The 21,421-nt window shown below is 41.7% G+C and overlaps 1 protein-coding gene across 2 annotated transcripts in view; it reads right to left on the minus strand.

The window, feature by feature from the left end:
• The window catches only part of ADGRA1 (adhesion G protein-coupled receptor A1), a 1,327,098-nt gene that overhangs the window by 788,828 nt on the left and 516,849 nt on the right, over positions 1–21,421 (minus strand). For both annotated transcript variants that reach the window (XM_069611403.1, XM_069611404.1), the window contains exon 3: positions 8,133–8,260. In XM_069611403.1, the coding sequence (XP_069467504.1) occupies positions 8,133–8,260 (128 nt within the window). The remainder of the gene's footprint in view (positions 1–8,132; positions 8,261–21,421) is intronic.

Here is a 21,421-nt window from a genome sequence, read left to right on the forward strand (position 1 = left end):
ACACCAAAATCCGAGATGGAATATCTTGTGATGATCGTACCAGAGACAACAGCAGAAAAAAACAGGCAACTTGCGAAAAGCAAAATACATAGTCTGAAATGGATGCTTATTCTACTCTAAATGCTTTTGGGAAGTTTTTGTCTGCATTGTGAATTGGAGGTGTTTAAGAACAGACTAAATCAGTTACTCGCACCCTCAAGTGTGCCTGAAGTAAACCTTTAATGAGTCTAGCAATTATTAAATATAATTCCAGAATTACAAATTATTTGTTATTACTATTCTTTCTTATTTAGGTTCACTGCTCAAAGTTTTACACTTGTGGAACCCCCTGAACAAGAAAGTCAGCCACTCCAGAAACAAAGAGCCACATGGCGCTAGCCACAGCCCAGAAACGTCCATTAAAAAAAGAAAACAAGTAAATATATATTTTTTTATGGGTAGCAAGGGAGGCCACAGGGGTTGCAGGTGTGATTCCCAAATTATTTTTTTTTTTTTATTTATTTGTTTTTGGTTTTAAAAGAAAACCTTTACAAAAGAATAGTGCATTTCCTTAGATAAAATTACGGACGGTTCTCGGAAACCAGGGAATAACTAGATTACTGAGAGGCCAGTGAGTGTCGGCCAGGAAGCTCAGTAGGCTGTGTCATCTTTTGATACTTTGTTAGAATAGTAAGTTCCTCTGATACTTTTACTATCGCTGCAGTGAGCATGATTTCCTGGCCGGAGATCAGTCTGTTCCAGAATGCATCTTGAATTAGGCTCTCTTCTCTGCTGACGAATCTCCTCAGAAAAGACACTCTTATGGCCCATGTGCCTTCGCACTCCAACGGTAGATGTTTCAAGGTTTGGAGGTTCGAAGTTTGGCAGATTTCGCAGAATTTTGTTGCCTTCTCTCCCTGGTTTCTTTGAGCCAATATTTCTCCTGTGTAGGCTAAATTCAGACGTAGTCTGAGAAAGCTGTTCCTTATCTCGCGATCTGGGAATTTTTCCAGGTAACGTGGCATGGTTCCAAGTTTCCTGTCTACTATCAGGAAGGAGTTCGGTGATTTTAGATTTCTAACTCTTGTGATTGTGTCGATCCAGTCAGCCATTTTTAGATTTTTTTTTACTTTCAAGGGGTTTTGTAGAAGGATTTCTGTTGTTAAATCAAGCTTATGCAGAATCTGTCCGATCTTCTCTTCTAGGCTCGATAGCTGATTTGATTTTGCTTTCTTTAGATGTTGGTTTATGTCGAAAAAGAGAGTGGCCTTACTGGCTGTGATTATATTACGGTAGAGTGAGAGAAGTTTCCACTCTGCATAGCAGCTCAATGAGGTCAAGCCTAGTTCGAACCTCAGACTGACTGACGATGTGCACATTGGTAGCCAAATGGATGATTTCCAAATGAGGCCCTCAATTTTGTTCCAATCATAGTTCCACAGCAAAGGTTTTGCCTCCAGTCCGTAAAGGAGGACAGGAACTACTTTACCTACATAGAATTTCTTGAGTGGTAACAATGAAAATTTACAGAATTTTCCGTTTAAGTTTTTCATTTGCGCAATGATTTTCGAGGTCTTGTTGAGAATGGATGAATTCACCTTATTTACAGTTGGATGGGCTAAGACTTCGTATCCCAGGTATATGAGCTCATCTACTCGGGGAATTTCATCGTTGTCCAACACCCAGATCCTTGATGTTACCTTTTTTCTTGGATGTTTGAAAATCAGGACCTTGGATTTTAGTGGGTTGATTATTAAGCCATTTAACTTGGCATATTCATCGAGTTTGGATAAAAGATGTTGCAGTCCTAATGCTGATCCATCCAAAAGAACAAGATCATCCGCATAGGCCAGCCAGTGAAGTCTTCTGCTGTTAATCCTGGGACAGATAAGCAACGCCGAGGCCAGAAAGTCTCCTATGTCTGATAGAAAAAGGTTGAAAAGCAGTGGTGCACGCAAGCATCCTTGTCGAACCCCTTTAAGGACCTGGATTGCTTCTGAAAGGTTGCCGGCGTCATCCAGCCTCACTCTGATCATAGTATTTTTATGTAGTTCGACGAGCATAGCCAGCAGGGGGCTGGAATTCCCCGTTTGTTCAGTTTCTGCCAGAGGAGTGATCTGTCCACCAGGTCAAATGCCTTGGACAGGTCTACCCATGCCCCATACAGCGGCGAGCCTTCTTTCTCATTCGAGCTTTCGCTCAACAGGTTCAGTGTAAGGCCATTAAGGCTGGTAGAAAGACCCTTCCTGAAACCTGTTTGGTGCGGGGGGAGAATCTCATTTGAGTCCACCCAAAGAGAAAGTTCCCTCATTAATATTCTCATGAATATTTTGCTGTCAATGTCCAAGAGGGCTATGGGTCGATAGCATGTTGGACTTAGCCTATCACCCCCTTTGAAGAATGGAATCATCACTGCATTCTTCCACGATGGTGGAAAAGTTTTTTCCCTCAATATTCCTTGAAAAAGATGGAATAGCAGTTTTGACCAAAGTTTTGGCTGATTTTTTAACACCTGATATGTGAGGCCGTTCGGACCTGCGGCTTTCGAGGTAGAGGATGATGTTATAAGTTCTTCAATGTCATCTTCGGTAAAATCCAGAGACCAGATGATGTTGCTGATGTTAATGTCTCTTGAGCCTGTTGCATCGAAGTTCTTGGCCAGATGTTCTACCCACTTGTGTTCCGACACTAAGTTGCACAGAGCACTGTTTTGGCCAGTTTCAAGTTGATTTAGAGCTGCCCAAAAGTTTCTGCAATTATTTGTACTGAGAAGCGAAAGCATTTTCTCCCCATCCTCTTGAATTTTTAAATGTTTGTGATTCTTCGACCAGTTTCTATAAATTTGTTTGGTTTTTTTAAGTTTTTGCATACAGCCTAAAGGATCTTCTGCTCTGGTCTGTCTTATACTTCGCAGTGTTTGTCGCAGACTTCTTTTTCTTTTGAAAGTTTCCTCGTCGAAGTGATGGAGATGTGTCTGTTTCCCCACTATTTGTACTTCACTTGGTCGGCAAGTGGACCATATGAACTTTCCGAATTTTTCTGGATGACACTTTTCGGCCACTATTGAGGGATGAATTATTGCTAGCTGATCATTCAAATTTCCCCCCCCATGTTTGTACTTGAGTACTTTCAGTTTCCCTTTAGAGCCCTCCAGGTCCTGTCTGATGCGTGGGTTTGCAGAACACTGAATTTCAGGAAAGTAGAGTTCCATCCTCGCGTGATCACTTCCCCCTTCCCAATCTAAGGTGAGATGATGTTGGTGCAGGGTAAGTGATGGTGAGGCGAAAATGTAGTCTATAATTGATTGCAACCTTCCCTGCCGCCATGTTGGTCCGGGGTTGTTCGTACTGCTATCGTCTATAGATATCATGTCGAGATCCCATGATTGGAAAAAGTCCCACCATTGTTTACCTTTCTGTGTGGTACTGTGTTTAGGTAAACTGTTTTTCCTATTTCCTACACTAATGAGATCTGTGTTCAGGTCCCCTGCTACAACAATCTGTGCTCCTATGTGATTCATCTTGACCCTAGAGAAGAGTTCATTTAGAATTTCTATGAAGTCTCGGAGTTTGGAAATGGCTGGGTTCCAATAGATGTTTACCAAAATGAGATTGGCCTGGCCATCATTCTGTCTTATCTCTGCTTTACTGGCCTGAATGCCCACTGGGTTATTACATAGCGTGACCACATTTTTAATGGCGGAATTTTTAGTTGCTATTAACATTCCTCCTGCTGGTCTTCCTTTGGCTTTTTGAGAGGCCATGAGGTTTTGCACTGTGAAGCCCTCTATCTCGATAGAGTTAGCTAACCATGTCTCCTGGAATAATAAGATATCATTACGCTCTAAGAGGTCGTTTTTGAGTTGCTTTTTCTTCAAGAAGCTTGGGCCTCTGGTGTTCCAGGAGACTAATCTGAGGCCTCTCTGACTAAAGACTGTTCTGTTCCTCGCCCAGTTTCTGGAGGATTTGCGAGATGATTTCTGGGAGTTTAGTTATCAGATCGTCTTTTAATCTGCGGCCACTTGTTGCGTTGCTTTGGAGCCCTCTAGTAGTTCCGGCCGTACCCACAGCAGTGGGTGCAGGTTCCTCTACGGTCTGGTTATACCACCGGTAATTTCCAGATATTCCTTCTTCCTCTGATTCATAAACCCAGAGCCCTTCTTTAGCCAGATCATCTTTATTATTGATAAGCGCCTGTTGTGCCTTTCTTGAGGTGAGAGCTATCTCCACGAAGAATTTGTCCTCCCTGAATGGGAAGGCTAAATATTCAATGTCCTCTGAATCAAAAAGAAAGAGATTGTAATTCTTTTGAATTTCTGACAATAGGACAGATCTGCATAGTGATGTCCTTGTGCTCTGATTCTCTAGTCTAAGCCACAACCTTGGGATTATAAAGTTTGATGCCGCTACTTCCTCTTTTCCTACCATAGGGGTTTGTTGTTTTTGTTCGTTTTTCTCTCTTTCTCCATTTTGAGGAAACCTTTCCAGGTTTTTAAATTTCCCGGACCCGTTCCAGCAGACAACTTCATTGAATGAGAAGCTTGGTGATGTCACATCTTTGATGGCTGACACGGGAAGTGTATTTTTTTCTTGTAATGCAGGAGCTTTTTTGCCTGACGGTATCAGAAAAATAGGGGCCATTTTTATGAATGCTTGCTTGGGCTCCCCGCTAAGTTCCTTTCTTGGTTCTTTATGTAAATTTTGTTTTAGAAATATTGGAGCAATCTTGATGTTTGTGGAGACCGGTGTGCTTTTTTGATTGTCGGAAGCTGCGGGTAATGGAAATATAAGATCCGTTTGCATACCAAAGTTTGATGTTTGAACCTTAATTTTACTAGGACTCTCTCTGCCCGTTGAGCACGTCTTTTTGCCCTGGGTTGTCTCCGGAACACTCTTGCTTACGAGGGCATCTTGTGCTTTTGATGTTTGTGAAAGGTTAGTAACTGGAGATGCAATAACGATGAAATCAGCTGTCTTTTCAGCTGTGGGAGTAGTAAGATTTTTCAGGAATGTGTTTATCCCTGCTTTCTTTTTTGCCTTATTTTTCTGGTTTTTGGGTTTCTTCGTTGTTTCCCCTGAAGGTTGAGAAGAGGTAGCCTCTCTTTTTTTGCCCCTTTTGTGACATTTTCTCCTTCTCAGTATCTGTGGAGCCTCTATATTCTGATTCGAACTGTCGGTTTTCTTTTCTTCCTCCTCTTGGGTTTTATGAGGGCTGTTGTTAATGACTTCTATATAGTCAATATCTACATTTGCCAGCCTTCGAAATTCTTCCAAGATTGAGTCTGAGAGTGGTGTATCATCGAAGAGATCTTTTGGCCCTTCTTCGTTTAGAGTCTTGTTCTGTGTTTGCAGTTTTTGAATTTCCGAGGGGATTGTCTTTATGAGTTCACGAGTGGTTAAATTACTTTTTGCCCCCTCCTTCAGTAGGCTTTGAATTTGGGCGATGTCTTGCCCCTGTTTGATGCCCTCTATTTGTGTTTCCTTTAGAATTGGAATCAGAATGCTATTCAAGATATTGTTTACAGCAACCATAGATGATTCATTTTTCGCAATTTCCTGCGACATTTCCAAGAGATGTCCTGCTTGTGTTTGCACCTCTGTTCTTAATAATTCGAACACTGAGACCAGAGAATTTAGAACATAGCTCAGGGCTGCCAATGTGTTTTCTGATGCCAATGGAGGACCTTCTGGTGAGATGGCCAATGGCTCTTCTTGTTGGCTGCGGTTTCTCAGTAAGATTGCCCTGGTTCCTTGAGTTTTGTTTGTTGGGGTGGTATTTGCTTCTGACCCCTCTGTTGATGTATTTGTGGCCGGGGTATTGGTTTTATGTGTTGGTAAATGCCAGGTAGTGTCAATAATGCCCTCTAGGTCATTGGTGCTCTTATTCCTTTTCCTGGGGAAGTGATTGTTAATTCTTGTCTGGATTTTTTCAGTTGTCAGAGTGTACTCTAACCCTCTTTTCCAGATTTTTTGAATGTTAAGATTGGGGAATCTTTCCGCTGGAGTTTGTTGTGCGTCAAAATGGGTTTGAGTCTCCTGTGTGGCTACTGGATCTACTTCTGAGACAATAGATGCCCCCCTCCCTGGCTCGCTCCCTGCCTCTAGGTAAGACCCCTCTTGTACATCCATGTCTTCTTCAAGAGGCGAGCTGCGCAGTCTCATTACGGTTGTTGTACTTATTGCTTGATGGTGTAGGTGCGCGCAAAACGCGCTAGTTAAATACCTGTTGGGTGCGCCTCAGACCGGGCTTAACGCCGCGAGGGTGGTAAACTCCGTCCTTTGAGTCCGCCCCAGATCACGTGATCAGGTCACGTGTCCAAGCGAAGCCGCGCCTCCTCCAGGAAGTGCGTTGCAGTGATCGTTGCTGGCAGGAGTCTGAGAGAGAACTCGCAGTGCCAGATAGGATGTAGAAGGTAGGTCCGCTTCCAATCTCAGCGCTTTTGTGACTGAGAACACAGCGGAACGGGCGGCAAACTCCGTCCTTTGAGTCCGCCCCAGATCACGTGATCAGGTCACGTGTCCAAGCGAAGCCGCGCCTCCTCCAGGAAGTGCGTTGCAGTGATCGTTGCTGGCAGGAGTCTGTGAGAGAACTCGCAGTGCCAGATAGGATGTAGAAGGTAGGTCCGCTTCCAATCTCAGCGCTTTTGTGACTGAGAACACAGCCCAAAATTATGTCCCTGTCACATCTTCCTTTGTATTGTTATAGAGAGTGTTACAACTAATGATTCTGCTATTCTATTACCAGCACAGTGTCCCCCTCACCCAGGACTGGTCGTCCTACCTAGATACTGAGTCAGCTCCTCAACTGTTATTTTGGGGAGCAATGCAAACATTGCTTCACTGCTGCAAAGCACCCAAGAACATTTACACATGCAGTTCTTCACCGTATTCATCAAAACATCATGAACATGCGTGGGCAGATTAGTAAGTATCTTCTTTCAACATATGCTTCATTGAGCACATAAGACGCAAACAATAATAACAGCTTTTCCTGTCACTTGATTAACACATTGGAACAACTTTGGGAATGAATGGGGAGGAATTGTCGATGGTAATAAAGAGAAGCAGGAAATGAAGGAAACGGGTAAGTAGGGCGGAAAAGAGCTGCATTGAGGTAAGGTGAAAAGGAAAGGAAAGAGAACGGATAATCGAAGCTTACCCAACCTAAGTCCCAGGAAGATCAGGCATAGCGAGGCAGAAAGCTATGCAAGAAAATGTTACATTTGTTGTTTCAGTCTCTATTCTTATACTGTATAATCTCAAGGAAGCCATCTAGCTGCAGCATGTCACCACATCCGAAATTGTGGACCGCAGTCTATACCTCCACCACATACAAATACATGTCTTTACTATCAGAAGCAAGCGAGGGCCGCCGCCACAGCCCGACTAATCAGTGCTGGATTAAAAACTGTGGCGGCCCCCAGGCAGTCGAAATTCGGCGGGCCCCCTCGCAAATTGTCTCCTAATACGTTTTTAATTTTCTGCACAGCTTTGGGACCTGTTCTTTTCGTGCGCTTACATTTTTTCTATCTTTTGAAAACAATATAATACAGCTTGTAATTGTAATTTTCCTTTCCAGATCAAATCAATATTCTTTTGATCAATTACCTCAGGGACCCTAAAAGGAGTGGGCCCATAGGTCGGTTCCTACTTGGCCTAATGGGTAATGTGGCACTGCAACTAATCATCCAATCCCAGAACAGACAGGGAGCCGAATGCCCAAACCTGCAACGCTGTGGCTCTCTTGAACAATCAAAAAACGTGTTTGGGTTATCTGGAAAGTCACAGGAACAACACTTGTCATCAAGTGACTTACCCAATATATACATTTTAGTTGGTTTCCAATAAGAGCTCAGAAACACTATCTGATGATGTATTTCAAACTGGAATCAACATTTGTTTCACAGACCTGCTTCAGCGTATTTGCAACTATTTTTAAGGGCAAAGGGAGCGGGAACCTGGTCACTTGGAGGGTGGTATTTCAGCCAAGCTACAGCAAGCAATACACGAGACAGACAAACAGAATGAGAGCTACATCAAAGATGCCTCAGAGTGCCCACATCACCAGGGGTGGAGTTTTAAAACAGGATATATTCATTTATCACAAAAGCCACTGTGAGAATACAAAATAAGGACACGGATATGTCAGCTTACCTGTGATGTACGATGTAGGTAATGAAGGAAGCAAACAGGCACACCAACATGACTGCGGTGCAGGCATAAACCACAGGGTGTAGGAAATCCCCTGGGTATGGGGGGATGGAGATCAATGTGTTGAAATCCTTTGGAGCAAGAAAAATACAGCATTAGCATTGCGTCACATCTTCTATCATCTACAAGTAATTGGAGTGATCATCCATAATTGCAATTGTTAGCCTGCTATATGCATTTATGTTAAAAACTGAGGACACAGCATTTGTGTCAATACATGTATTTGTAGACCAACATTGTTTATTTTCATTTGTAGATCCAGTTCCTGGTTTCTGTCGTATAGTATTCTTAAACAACCTCGTCTGAAAAAGTGAAATAGAGCAATAGGTATACTGTTTTGCCCAAAATATTATGTGTGTGCCTTTAATGCAGTGTTATATTTTATTTCATGAGCCCATTTAGAGTATGAACCGTGTATTTCACTTGTTTCTATGGACATAGCAATTTTGAAGGTGCTACATGAAGGGTTGAAAACCATTAACCCAGAAGAGAGTGCAAAGAGCATGGGACGAAACACACCAGACAGCTGCCACTCTTCAAAATGACCTGTGACTGATGTACTGATCCTTCCTACATGCCAACTATCAAATAATCCTCTTCTGTGTTAGGTACCATGCTCTGCTATATCTCAAAGCTAGGCAAATACTTAATAAATACCTCTAATACAATGCAGTTCATACAATAAGCAGAGACTCTGTGTCCTCAACATATCACTGCTTATGCTGCAGAACATTGATTTATTTGCCTGCTGTTTTGCTAAGGGCCACATACATGTAGGACACATCAGAGTGTACCCAGAAAAGGAAACAAGAGGAACCAGGGAATAAGTGAAGATAACAGAGCCAGCTAGCAGGCTGGCACGTGACAGACAAACATATCCCGACTTTAAATGAGCTAAACACACGTAGCCTTTCCAATCTGGAGGGCTAGCAAGGGTTTAAAAGATATCAACAGTCAAAAAAGCACATACTGTGGGTGCTGTCACCAAGGGTCTCACGAAAATATCAAAACGGTGCCAGGTTTTTTTATTAAAATAATTGAGAAGGGGCTCACTAAGGGCTGTCCCTCTCTCTCTCATCTTCCATGGGATTTTCCCTCTCTATCCCAGGCATCCTTTAGTCCGAAAACGGTCACTAGAGATTGGTAAATCCAACTGTCTAATAGCTGACTAGATAGTTGTGATGACTCCCTCTGGAGTCTTCAAGGTGGATCCTATCCAAGGGCCCACAAGAATAGCAATGGTCTCAGCAACGGGCAAAGGTGCTTTAATTAGGGGTTTGTGGGAGTCGGGATGTGTGTTTTTAACTATGATTAGTTATCAGTCAGCTTGAGAAAACATGTCAGTGATATACAACTAAGTTTTAAGCAAGGCTTTACTGTCAAGGCAATATTTTTTTGTGTTTTTATGGTTTATTATCAAGCCTTACACAAATCTTTATATACAAAAATAAAAACGGAAAAAAGAGCAATACAAATATTCACTATTTACCAGATTATACATATATGATTATACACTACACAGTTTAACATATCCAATTACTAAAAACATACATTTTGTACCATTAGATCAATGAATCCCACATGTTATTGATGTCAAAGTATTAGTCACCCAATCAATAACCAACCCTGAATGTAATTAATCTAAAATCAATTCATATTCATATTCATAAAATCCCTTCATTAACATTTTTGAATTTTCTTAATGTATATCAGTGCTGCTAAATGTAGCGAAATTTGATTCCCAGCCAATATACTGTTACAAAAGTTCAAATGTGCATAATTATTCACATCCTGCAAGAAGCCCTTAACATCTTTGTATCTAATGTGTAATGTTTTGGTGCACGGCATGAGGAGATGGTCCAGCGTGTCAATGTTGTTTCTCCTCCACAAACCATTTACAGGTGCTCACTTCTCTCTGGGATATTTGTCCTAGCTCCCACATCTTCCCTTGTTGCTAGTAGGTTCAATCTAAAGCTTAAAAACTGGACCTCTATTTGGGGCAAGGACATTTTTAATATATACTTCCATTGAATTGAGACATGTTTCCTGGGCAGTCACATTCCTATATAGTGCAACATTATTTATGTTATCTCTTGTGCTACACCAATCATAATCCAACAAAGCTTTCTTCATGTTAAGTGGTTCACGCACAAGTGTCTCTTTTTTAATTTATTTTAGTCTGAAGACACTCAGATTCGTTTCCTCAGCTAATTAGGTTCTTACACCTTTCCTTCTTCATAATAGAATTCATAAGAATAAATAATGATTTTTCCTGGGGGTTTAGGAATTTCCTATAAAATGATGAAGTCCTGCACTTCATCAGACATGTCAATGAAAGGAGGCCTAATTCATACCTAGTTACTGCTGCAGGTACACAGTTAGAAAGGCCAAGTACTCTTTGCCAGATCAGCCCCTCCAATTTCTGCCACTCATGATCTTTAATAATGAAGGCTATCTCTGCTTCATAGACAAGTGCAGGAGTCACCTTCATTTTATAATATTTAATTATAAGTGGAAGCGAGAAGCAGCCATACATGTTATTCATATTTTTTCTTTTGGGCGAAATATACATTCCACATTTCTTCTTATTTTTCTCTAAATAAGTACTCAGATGCTGTTTTTGTCTATATATAGTGTAACCCAAATAAACATACTGGTGAATGATCTCCATCATTTCCCCATTAATGCTCCAATTAAATTGCTGCTTTCTCCTCTTGTTTGTGCGCACCATCATTTTAGATTCCTGGTTATACATTTTAAATGTGTGATCCCTCATAGACATACATTAAAACTATGTTTAGGGGTCTGATCTAAAATACCCAGATCATCGGCATAGGCAAGGTAGTGTAGAGGATGTTAGCCAATACGAGGCACAAAGCTCTCACCCTATTGATACAGTCTCCTAAATCGGACAAATATGGTAAAGAGTGCCATGGTAGGACACAACCGTGATGCAGCCCTCATTTGGAGACAACAGCCTTAGACATCATTCCTCACCCGTACAGCCTCAACTTCACCTCAGTGTCTGTATAGATAGATATCAGAATTTCCAGGATATCATCTGTTACTCTCCAATCCCTCAACTTCCTCCAGAGTATGTCTCAGCTGACTCTGTCAAAGACAGACGAAAGATCAATATATTCTACATTTAGATTACCCTTCTCTCCCTTCCTAATTTTCAAGCAAACACGACAATATGAAGCCATTCAGTTGGTATCCAGACCCTTACGAAATCCAGATTGATTTATATCTACTTGTTCGAAAAGATCAGTCCAACTGTTAGGTTCTTCAAGATTATGGAGGAAAATATTTGACTATCTACATAGAGAAGGGCTATAAGGTGATAGTGTTAAGGTTGCAGCCTAGCCCCCTTCTTAAAAATAGGAATCAAATGAGACATCTCCCAGTACTTGGGTATAGCTTTCGTGTCCAGGATGTTATGAAATAAAGTCAGGAGAATGGGAGCCCACACTTTGAAATCCCCCTTTAAAGTATAATTCAATTTCCCATCGGGGCCAGCCACCCTTGATGGATTTGCCTTTCTAATCAATACTGTGATATCCTCTATATATTTACCTTAAGGTTCCATGTTTGACCACTCCTCTTTCACTGAACCCTGAACAGCCATAAAGGCCCTGTAGGTATTTGTCCCAAGCATGCTCAGGGTTTGGATTTAATTATTTGCTTTCTTGGAAAAGCTTCCAAAAATTTGGGAATCATTAGATATTAAGACCCTCAACATATTTTCCCCATCAAATTGGTTAAGCTTTGCTCTATAGCACTTCATCAATTTCTAAAGGTCTGTTTTAAAGATTTCACCCTTTGTCAACACTCCTGATCATTTCCATTCTTAGCAATAGTCCACAATTAGTTCATTTTTCTTCTCCTGAACTTTGTTGTTAAAATTATGTTTTTTCATAAATCTACCAGTGAAGCTGTTGGATTTATATCTTTCAGCACATTTGTTTAACCTGTCTCTGAAAGAAGTGGAGAGAAGAGGGGCTGAAAATAGCTATACCTTTGCCTTCCTGGAAAGACTATCACATGGTCTTTCAAGTTGACTGTTACATTCATCGACTGTGTGCTGTCTCCAGTTTAAGCAATTTCCAGAGTTATTTACCTATACCTCATTTGTAAACACTTTGTCCCTGACAAGCGCCTTGTCAACAACGGAATCACCTAGGAGGAGATGGTCACTGTGCTCAGCTACATGTATATTAAACCCCAGAAAATCATCCAATAGAGACTAGTCAATCATGGTTTCTGCATTGTCCCTTTTACAGCTAAACTCAATTGTAGTCTCACCTGCAAATTCCAGATTTAAACAATGCAGGTCCCATATATTCATAGGTTCTGCCCATCTACGACCAATTTTATTCGTGGTAGTGACATCCTCTTTACCCCTATGGAGCTGAAAATTCAAGTATTTAAGAGAGTCACAATTTAAATCACCCAGTATGATTACTTCAACTGAATTCTCCCTAGTGAAGCATACCTCAAGTAACTCAGCAATAGAGTCAACCATATCCTTCTTATTGGAGGCATATGTATTGCATATGTATTGATGATAAGGATATACCCCCTCTGAAGAAAATATTTGCCATTCTCCTCAAAATCATTGCTAGGATAAAAAAAATGGGAGACATCCCTTCCCATACAATCCACCCCATGTCACTCCTAATGGCTGTTATTAAGCCCCCATAGGGCCTCCCCCAGATACCTTGTAATGTTGGTTGTAGGATGGTTATATAACCATCAATTAGGAAAACGTCCATTAACCAAACCTGTTTATATCCTGTCACAGGAACGCTGAGTCTGGATCATAAGAATGTCTATTACTATGTTTCCCATCCTAGTATATCATTCTTCTTTTTTGGGTATGGTACTCTAATTCCATCCATACCCCGCTTTTCTTCATACCCCCCTCCCTGGGTCAAACATGTTTTGTAATCTTTGTGTCCTTATAAATGTCATATCACATATATAACAAGGTCACCTCTTCAGCAAGCAGAACATTGAACACAGATTTAGATCTAATATGCAACCATACAGAATCTGTCTGTTTTAATGTAATGTAATTTGTCATTTGTATAGCGCCTTTTCCCATTGGTATGGCGTCAAAGCACTGTTAGTTGAACACCCTCTAGGTGACCCAAGTCCAAGGTATGGAAAATTCTTCAGAGAAGTTTATAACGTGTGTGTGCATTTTAGCCAATACAAATGTTGGATGGGGTGGCCAAGTCCCTGTTAGTTATCCATGTTGAGCTGGCATATCGATGGGTGCTGAGAGGTAGTCTGGAGAGTATACAGGTGCAGGAGACTCTTTATGTGTCTAGCTAAACTGAATTTGTGTTGTCGAGGATTGCTGCATTCTTATGGCAGAGGTGTTGTGCAATGTGTCTTAAAGTATTATATGATAGATGATGCAGGCTGGTGGCTGTGCCTATGGCTATCGTCATAAGATATGGCTATCTTATAAGCATTAAGTGTGAAACATACCTGTGTGTCCTGGCTGGTTTCTTGGTTTGTAGCTGAGTTCAACACAGAGGCTAAACTCAACATGTAGCTACGTTTGACGGTGGTACATTTCAAAGACAGCTAAATACAGCTCAGTGTCTATACTCAAAGTGTAGCTAAGTTTAAAGAAGTGGATAATGCAAAATGTAGCTAAATTAACAGTGGCTATACTCAACATGCATCTCAATTTAAAATGGGGGCAAATTTAAAGTGCAGGTAATTTCAACACAGTGGCTATACTCAAATGAAGCTAAGTCTAACACTGTGGTACACTTCCAAATGTAGCAAAATTCAATGCAGTGGCTTAAATTGTGGCCACATCCAGAATTCCACTTGTGCCAAGTCACTAAAGGAGGTGTTTCGATGGCTCAGGATGTTCTGGAAAAGTTCCAATACATTCCCCTGGTTGAGGATATTACTGTTATTTTGTAACATAAATTCCAGGTTCAGGGTACTGTGTACCCCTCCCTGACAGCGAACTATGGGTCATCAATATACATCCAGTTCCTTGTGTTTAGTTTAGATTCTTTCCTTCATGCCAAAAAATATTGTCTTTCTGATGTTTATGACCCTCCAAAATGTCCTATAAGAGGTTACACTAGAATAGAAGCCCAGTTCATACCTTCATCCAACAAGGCCAAAGAGTCTCACTGATAGACTGTTCCTTGGGACCTGAATATCAGTGTTTTCATCATCATAGGTGGAAAGATTTTGTAAAGTTTGAGGATTGTCCTGTGGACTCAACTTTCGGAGGAAGGGTACAATATTCCCCTCCTACATAATTAGTCCATTGTCTTTCTCTTTTTTTTAATTGTAGCAGAGATGTTCCTTTCCTCTTTTTTCTAGTTGGTAAAAAGGTAGGTACAATCTCTTCCAAACAAAGGTCACCTGGAACTGGTGATATTATTTGGTTTCTGAGATTTTTCAAACATATTCCTGAGCCTCTATTTTTCTCAGCTATAGAATTCTTGATATTTTTAGATGTTACTTTGCTTTTTCCTACCTCATTTTCCACAGCTATATGACACTTAAGATAGAGGTAATTGCATCCTTACCCCACAAGGAGAAACATTGTTATGCATAGTCTCCGGCAGACTCAAATCTGCAGTTCCTATTTCTTGTTTTGGGATGTTCCGTGCAGCGTCTAATAACAGGCATGAATATATGGCTGTTGAGATTCCTGGATATCTATTTGTTCGGGCATAGTGCCACACCTATTGCTTTTATCCTCTTGGTTATAATGTGAACCATTAGCTGGAGCAAATGGACACGGCCCTTATAGGTCTCCAGCTTCACCCCTCGCATAGTTTTGAGTCATAATGTAGCCCTCCATTTTGGAGTTTATTGTTATTAGTTGGTCATTCACAACTTCATATCATGGTTAAAATTCTTATATACCCTCACCAATTAATTGATTATGAAATTCAAAGCTGATATCGGCGAATCCCCTGGCAACTCTGGGAGGTATTGTAGCTTATATTTTGTATTTTAAATCTAGAGTCATTTAGCCAGAAGTCCAAGCTCTCTTCCTGAACATGATTACAGTCTGTGACCCTAAACAGGCCTAGGGATTTGTCCAAGGAAGTAGGGGATGACAAAAGCATAGTTGTAAAAGGATTAAAATCATATAATCTTTATAGAGTGTATGACTTGCCCCATTGCATGCCTTGGATGGTAAAGCCAGTAAATTAGATGTAACCCTTTCCAAAACTACTGTATCTGGGACATTGATAATTGAAAAGGGTGGCATAATATCCATAGGGTCAAACACTGTTTCCAGTTCCCCATATGGGGGTGCAAAGCAAACTGAGCCCAGTTCACACACCAGCTGAATGGAATTACTTAAATTGGCAGTCTCCTGTGTATTGGGTACAGCTTTAGGAATAAAGTGAGTAATTTGTATGCAGACTGTTGTTCTTAGAGAGGGTACTGAGAGATGTCCGATGACCCCACAATACAACAGAGAGAACAGGGGTACTAGTCTCTCCTTGATTACCCAACCATTCTTTTAAAGTCACCCCATATGTGGAGGGGTCTTGTTCTTAAGTGCGTCGGTTGTCATGCTTGGGAGAACCCTAGACGCCCCTGTGCCACTTGCACTTAGCTGTGCACTTTGTGAGCGCTTCACTCCACCCCACTGTATGAAAAGGAACCTCCTCTTCCTTTTCCTTGCACAGCAGTTGTTGTGGAAGTAGCAGGAGGGCCCACAGTGGACCTTAATATGTGGGCTCTATTCACGACATAGTAAAATAAAGATCTTGGCTGTCTGGCAGAGTGAAAATCACACCAAGACTCCAGTCAATCCCAGAAACATACCACTCATATCAGCCAAAACCAGTGCCCCAGGCCAGTTCCCGGAACCAGTGCTCCAAGAACTCTTCAGCCCCACCAGGCTCATTCACCACACTTCAATACCTCAGCATACCCCCTCCACCATGCTCTGCACCACCAGAGCACAACTGAACCCAACCATTGAAAAAGACTTGACGTTTACTGCCCGCTCTGCCTCCTCTGCAGAGCCTCTCAGCAGACTCTGGATCCCCCAGTAGACTATGCCACTCTTAGGCACCTGGACAGATAGAATTCTGGTCCATTGAGAATCGATCCCTGATTATGCAGGCACACAGCCTGGAGGAAGGTGGGCGGAGGGGACCTGGCAACGTGCAAGCACCGTCACTCTGTCTCCATACCATGTCAATCTGCACTGGGCGTTTCTCGATCGGCCGCTTCTGACACAAACTGGCCTTTCTTCTTTAAAGTAATATTAGGAACAGCTGGTGATAAGTACAAGATTTACTTGGGTTATAGATGGACTTGAAAGGAGCTGAAGTGGGTCTTCATGGTGATATGGACAGGGCCAGGGCCGGGATGCCAGTGTTTTGGAATTTTTGAAATCTTAAATATTAGACATAAAAAGGCACCAGATTCAATGCCATGGATTGGGAGGGCTCCCATGTTGCTGACCTTTCTGGGGGGTGTTGCCAACTTTTTGAAAATTGAGAAAATATCTTACATTTATTGTTTGTTTAAGTTAATGTGCAGATGTAGGAAGTCCACAGTTTGCATTGGATGCAGTGTCTGTATTTCCTGGCATGGTGCAAGCATTTGGCTTTGACCTCTGGCATGTCAGACTTGTTTCAATTTGAGGTAAACCATGTGTTCTTGTTATTGCAAAAAATGCCTAGGCCTTTTAGTTATGGGGGGGTGTATAATCAGTGTGGTATTATCTGCCTCATGATATACAGCTAATATCTTGAAGGTACAGGGATTTTCTGGAACCAGTAAAGTGAAGGGGAGCTCTGTTGCAAAGTTGTCTCGAGAAATTGGGGATTTATGAATGAAAGTAATATCGGATTTACTGTGCTTGGAAGAGGGCACTATTTGGGATTTGGAGGATAAGAGCAGGCCTTGAAAAAGGAAATGGTCTGACCAAATTTGGAGGGTGGATTTCGTATAGGCAATGATACAGTGGCAGACAAAGAAATCTGTAGGGTGGGCATCATGAATGTGAGTAGCCCTGTGAAAATGTTGTGTGAAACAATGATTGTATATTTATTGCACGATTACTTGAACTTGTTAGGTACTTTGATGTCAGTCCAGGAGTTCATATCCACCAGAATCGAGATCTTATTTGCTTGGTTTGTAGCCATGGTGAAGATTTAATTCCATTGAAGGAGGAAGCATGTTTCCATTACCTGTGCTCTATCGGCTGTGATGACCAGAATGTATGTATTAAGGTTGAGGTGGGTCATTAAACTTTGCATTGATCTTGGCTTGGCTTCGCTATCGGGCTCATCATATTGGAGACATTTCAGTTTGCAGATATGTGTTAAGGCTGCCAAATGAGCTGTCAGTATGGTCCACAAAGGGCATGACCTGTTCCTCTATACTATATGGTTTGTTCCTCTATACTAAATGGGTGTGTGCATGGTTGGCTTACTGTTGATTGGGTCCTGCTTAAGATATTGTGGTTGGACATGTTCACACTAAATGGATGGAGTTTGGTCTGGGACTAAGTATAGGTGAAGCTTAGACATGGGAGGGAATGTGGAGTGGGCATTGTCACTCTGTGGTAGGTTCCTGCTTTGTATTGTGGCCGAGCAGACTTCTAGGGAGGACCAGAATAATGTAAAGGTGCCTTTGATGTGTTTCAGAGAGAAAGGGCAATGCTGAAACATAATTAATATCTTGCCATACCAGCTAATTTTGTAGACCACCTGTTTGACTGGGTGTCGCTACATCCATGATCTAATGCCTTTGTTGAATTTGGTGCATGGGATGAGGATAGATTCATTGGGTGCAAAATGCCATTTGTCTTCTGATGTGAGTAAACCAACAGTTTATTGGTTCTGCTGCCTGATTTTGGGCAAATGTATTGGTCAATGAAGAGGTAGTCTTGTTTCTCTTGTATATAGTGAAAGGTTTTCATGTTTTCCTTCCATTTTAGGAGGTAGAATAAATTACTTCCCAGAATTTCATTATAGCAGCATATATTACTATTGCTAACATGTAAGGACTGGTGAGAGGAGGAGGAGATTGAATGAACATTTGAGTATTGAAAGTTCTCAGTGGAAAGAGGCACACCAGGAAGGTGTTCTCAGTTAGCTGAAAGTCCATGTAGCACATCATGCACCATGACATTTGACTTGTCTCTCATGGTCAGGATTGGATGGTGGACAGCCAGAAGAGAAAACCAATGTGATTCATAAGGAGTAGAAGGGGAGTAGTGAGGTAGTGAGGGGCAGTGTGCTGAGTGAAGAAGTGTAGTTGGTAGCTTTAAGTTATGGGGTGCAGAGACTGGCATTGAAAGAAGCAGGATGGGAAGGGAGGTCTGTAGTTCAAAGTAGCACAGTGAGGGCAACCAATAATAGGGATGTGATGAAGCCAAGACCTTGTTGAGGAGACCCATCCTACCACAGGATTTCCAGATGGGGGGCTGAGCGAAGAGTGGCATGTTTGGGTCTAGAAGGAGGGTAGGTTGGGGCAGAGCTGGAACCAGATGGTCCTGACTAAAAAGGGTTTCACAGAGGTGAGGGTTGGGAGGTAAAATAATCAGAAATGATGTCAGAATGGTAGAGGGGAAGAGGAGTCCATTCAGAAGTTAGTTACAGGACAAGGGATGAAGAGAGACGGGCAGAAACACAGCCATATATTCAAGGTTCACATTGGCTGGCAGCAATATGATGCAGCAGCACAAGAAATTCTTGGCCATATGGAAGTAGCAAGTCTTTGAAAGAGAGAAGACACCTATGGTGTTGAGAGTGGCAGATAGAGGTAAACACCTTAACCTCTCTATGGTGAAGTTAGGCTAGACTAAACTGAAGCGTGGAAGAATATCAAGGGACTGTCTTTAAGTGCAAGAAGGAGAATGCAGACCAGGTGTGGAGGTCACTGACTGGAATAATGTTGAGGAAGTGACACTAGGGTTGTTGATGACCTAGTCCCTCAGATCCAAGACACAAGTGAGATAGGTTTGTTCTGGTTGTGATGCAGAAGTAACGAGGTCAGGACTGTGATGCAGAGGGAGATTCATGTGTTACAGGCTAATTTGCACTTGCTGTCCCATAGGCATCTGAGGGAGGAGACTTCAGATCACCAGGAACCAGAATGGTGTGTTCCGTGCTGGTGTAGTTGGGCCACAAGTAGGATATGGGATGCTAATGAGGTGCAATGCCAAAGATAGCATGAAGGTAAGGTAAAAGCAGGAGGTCTGTGGGACAGAGGCCCACTTGAATGAAGGTCTAAGTTGGGATGAGGGGTTCATGAAGGCCTGGTAGCTGCTGTTTAAACAAAAAAGACGTTGGACCACCTTGGGAGGACTAACAGCCTGGGGCTGGGGACACTGATCACTTATAAGGTAGAAAAGGTGGATGGAAATTTCTCGGCTTCAAAATGGTGGATAATCAATGTTAGCAGTTACAAACGCATTAATATGGAAGTTATCCACAGATGTGAGAGGTGTGATGGCATGAAGTAATCAGTGAGGGTGGCAATGTGGCTAAGAGGTTTTTCCATTTGTGAAACCTCCCCTTGATTAGCTCCCTTGTCACGTCCACCCTTTATGCTCTAATTAAGTGAGCGTGAAGACAGTCCTTCATACCACCAATCACAGATGGTTATCCAGTAGAGGACAGCGATGTGCTGCTTTTTCTTCCTGGTGGACATAATGAGGCGCTCAGCATGCCCAAGGTCCTTCAATGTAACGATCATGGTGATGTATCCCTGCCCTTATTAGCTCCAGGGAGCATACAGTGAAGATGGGACCCACATCTTGGAATGAAGCAGGCACTATTGAAATGGATGGACAGATAGACTTGTGCAGAATCCTGCCTCCTCTGCCATCTCGACCCGCCTAGAGATCTTAGGTTCAGATAGCCTTAGGTGGTGGGGAAACTCATTAAGGGAGAAAGCAGCGAGTGGGTGGTGGGCATGGGAAAGTGTTCCTTTTTTTTCCTGGGGGATGTGATGAGTCGAGTCATTCACCCTAACCCAATCCCTTAATCCTCAAATCATGGATGACTATCCCAGGCCCTGTCAGTTCCTTTGTTACTGGGACATGCAGGGTAGTAAGAGCCAACAACCTTGCAATATAGGATGGGCTGTGGGGACAAAGGTGCAAATGGTAGTTTTTGTGAGGTATTGCCTTGGAACATACCAGGGATGCTTAAAGGTCAGAAAGTGAGGCAAAGACCAAAGATCATTAAAGAAAATCATATAAAATAGTAGTACTCATTATTTGTATTGTTTAATTCCAAAGCGTAACTAAACTGAAACATGTCTGTACTTTGTAGAACTAGCATGCATGTGTGTAGCTCTTGAATAGTGTTGGTCAAGAGTTATTTGTCGAATGTATAGAATCTCTTGGGGCTGAATGCTCTTCATTCTTGACTGACATGGGACAATCGATTCCACTAAGTTTTCTGAAGATTTGAGGAACAAGTTGATGCCTTATATTAGGATCCACTTGGAGAAAAGCTGAGTTAACACACGTCAAGATACATTTTAATTTTATTTAATGTAATATAGTTTTAACATAAAACTTTACACATAAAAAACAAAATATAAAAGAACAATGTATTATGAAAAACTCAATATTCAATTTGATTCAAATTAATTTAATCAAAGGAGAGTAAAACAATGTTCACATAAAAGAATATCATGTACCGTATGGCACACGTACTGTTATATAGTTCCAGGGCATCTACTGGACGAACAGCATGCCAATAGATGATAGTAATCAATAACAATTGCAGACAAGTCCATCAGGAACATTATTAATACAAGCATAATGTGAGTCAATTTCATGTGAGTGTCGATGGTGTTCAAGAAGCCATAGGGAGGCCAGAAGAGAAAGGGAGAGAAATGAAAGAGGGGCCATAACACTGACCCACTGTGCCACACCCAAAGTCACATGCCACGAGTCAAAATATCGGGTTACAGTTTTTAGGCTATACCAGGACTTTAATACCACAGTGTCCTTCTGGCAAAAGCAAATAATTAATAAGGCACTAGCTCCTATTCCGTTGTTGTCAAGAGCTTGTTTACAATCTTACCCTATTATAGGTGTTAATATATTGTTTCCAAAATAGGGGGTCTTTAATGGTGTCTAGTTGGTGTACAAATTTACCCAGATGATGCATATAAACTTGCCCCAAACTGGGGCATTCTGTCAGGACATGCTACACTGTCTCATGATGTGCTTTATTGAGACAAAT

This window comes from Ambystoma mexicanum, chromosome 8 (assembly GCF_040938575.1).
Source record: "Ambystoma mexicanum isolate Mex_15411 chromosome 8, UKY_AmexF1_1, whole genome shotgun sequence".
Taxonomy (NCBI): Eukaryota; Metazoa; Chordata; class Amphibia; order Caudata; family Ambystomatidae; genus Ambystoma; species Ambystoma mexicanum.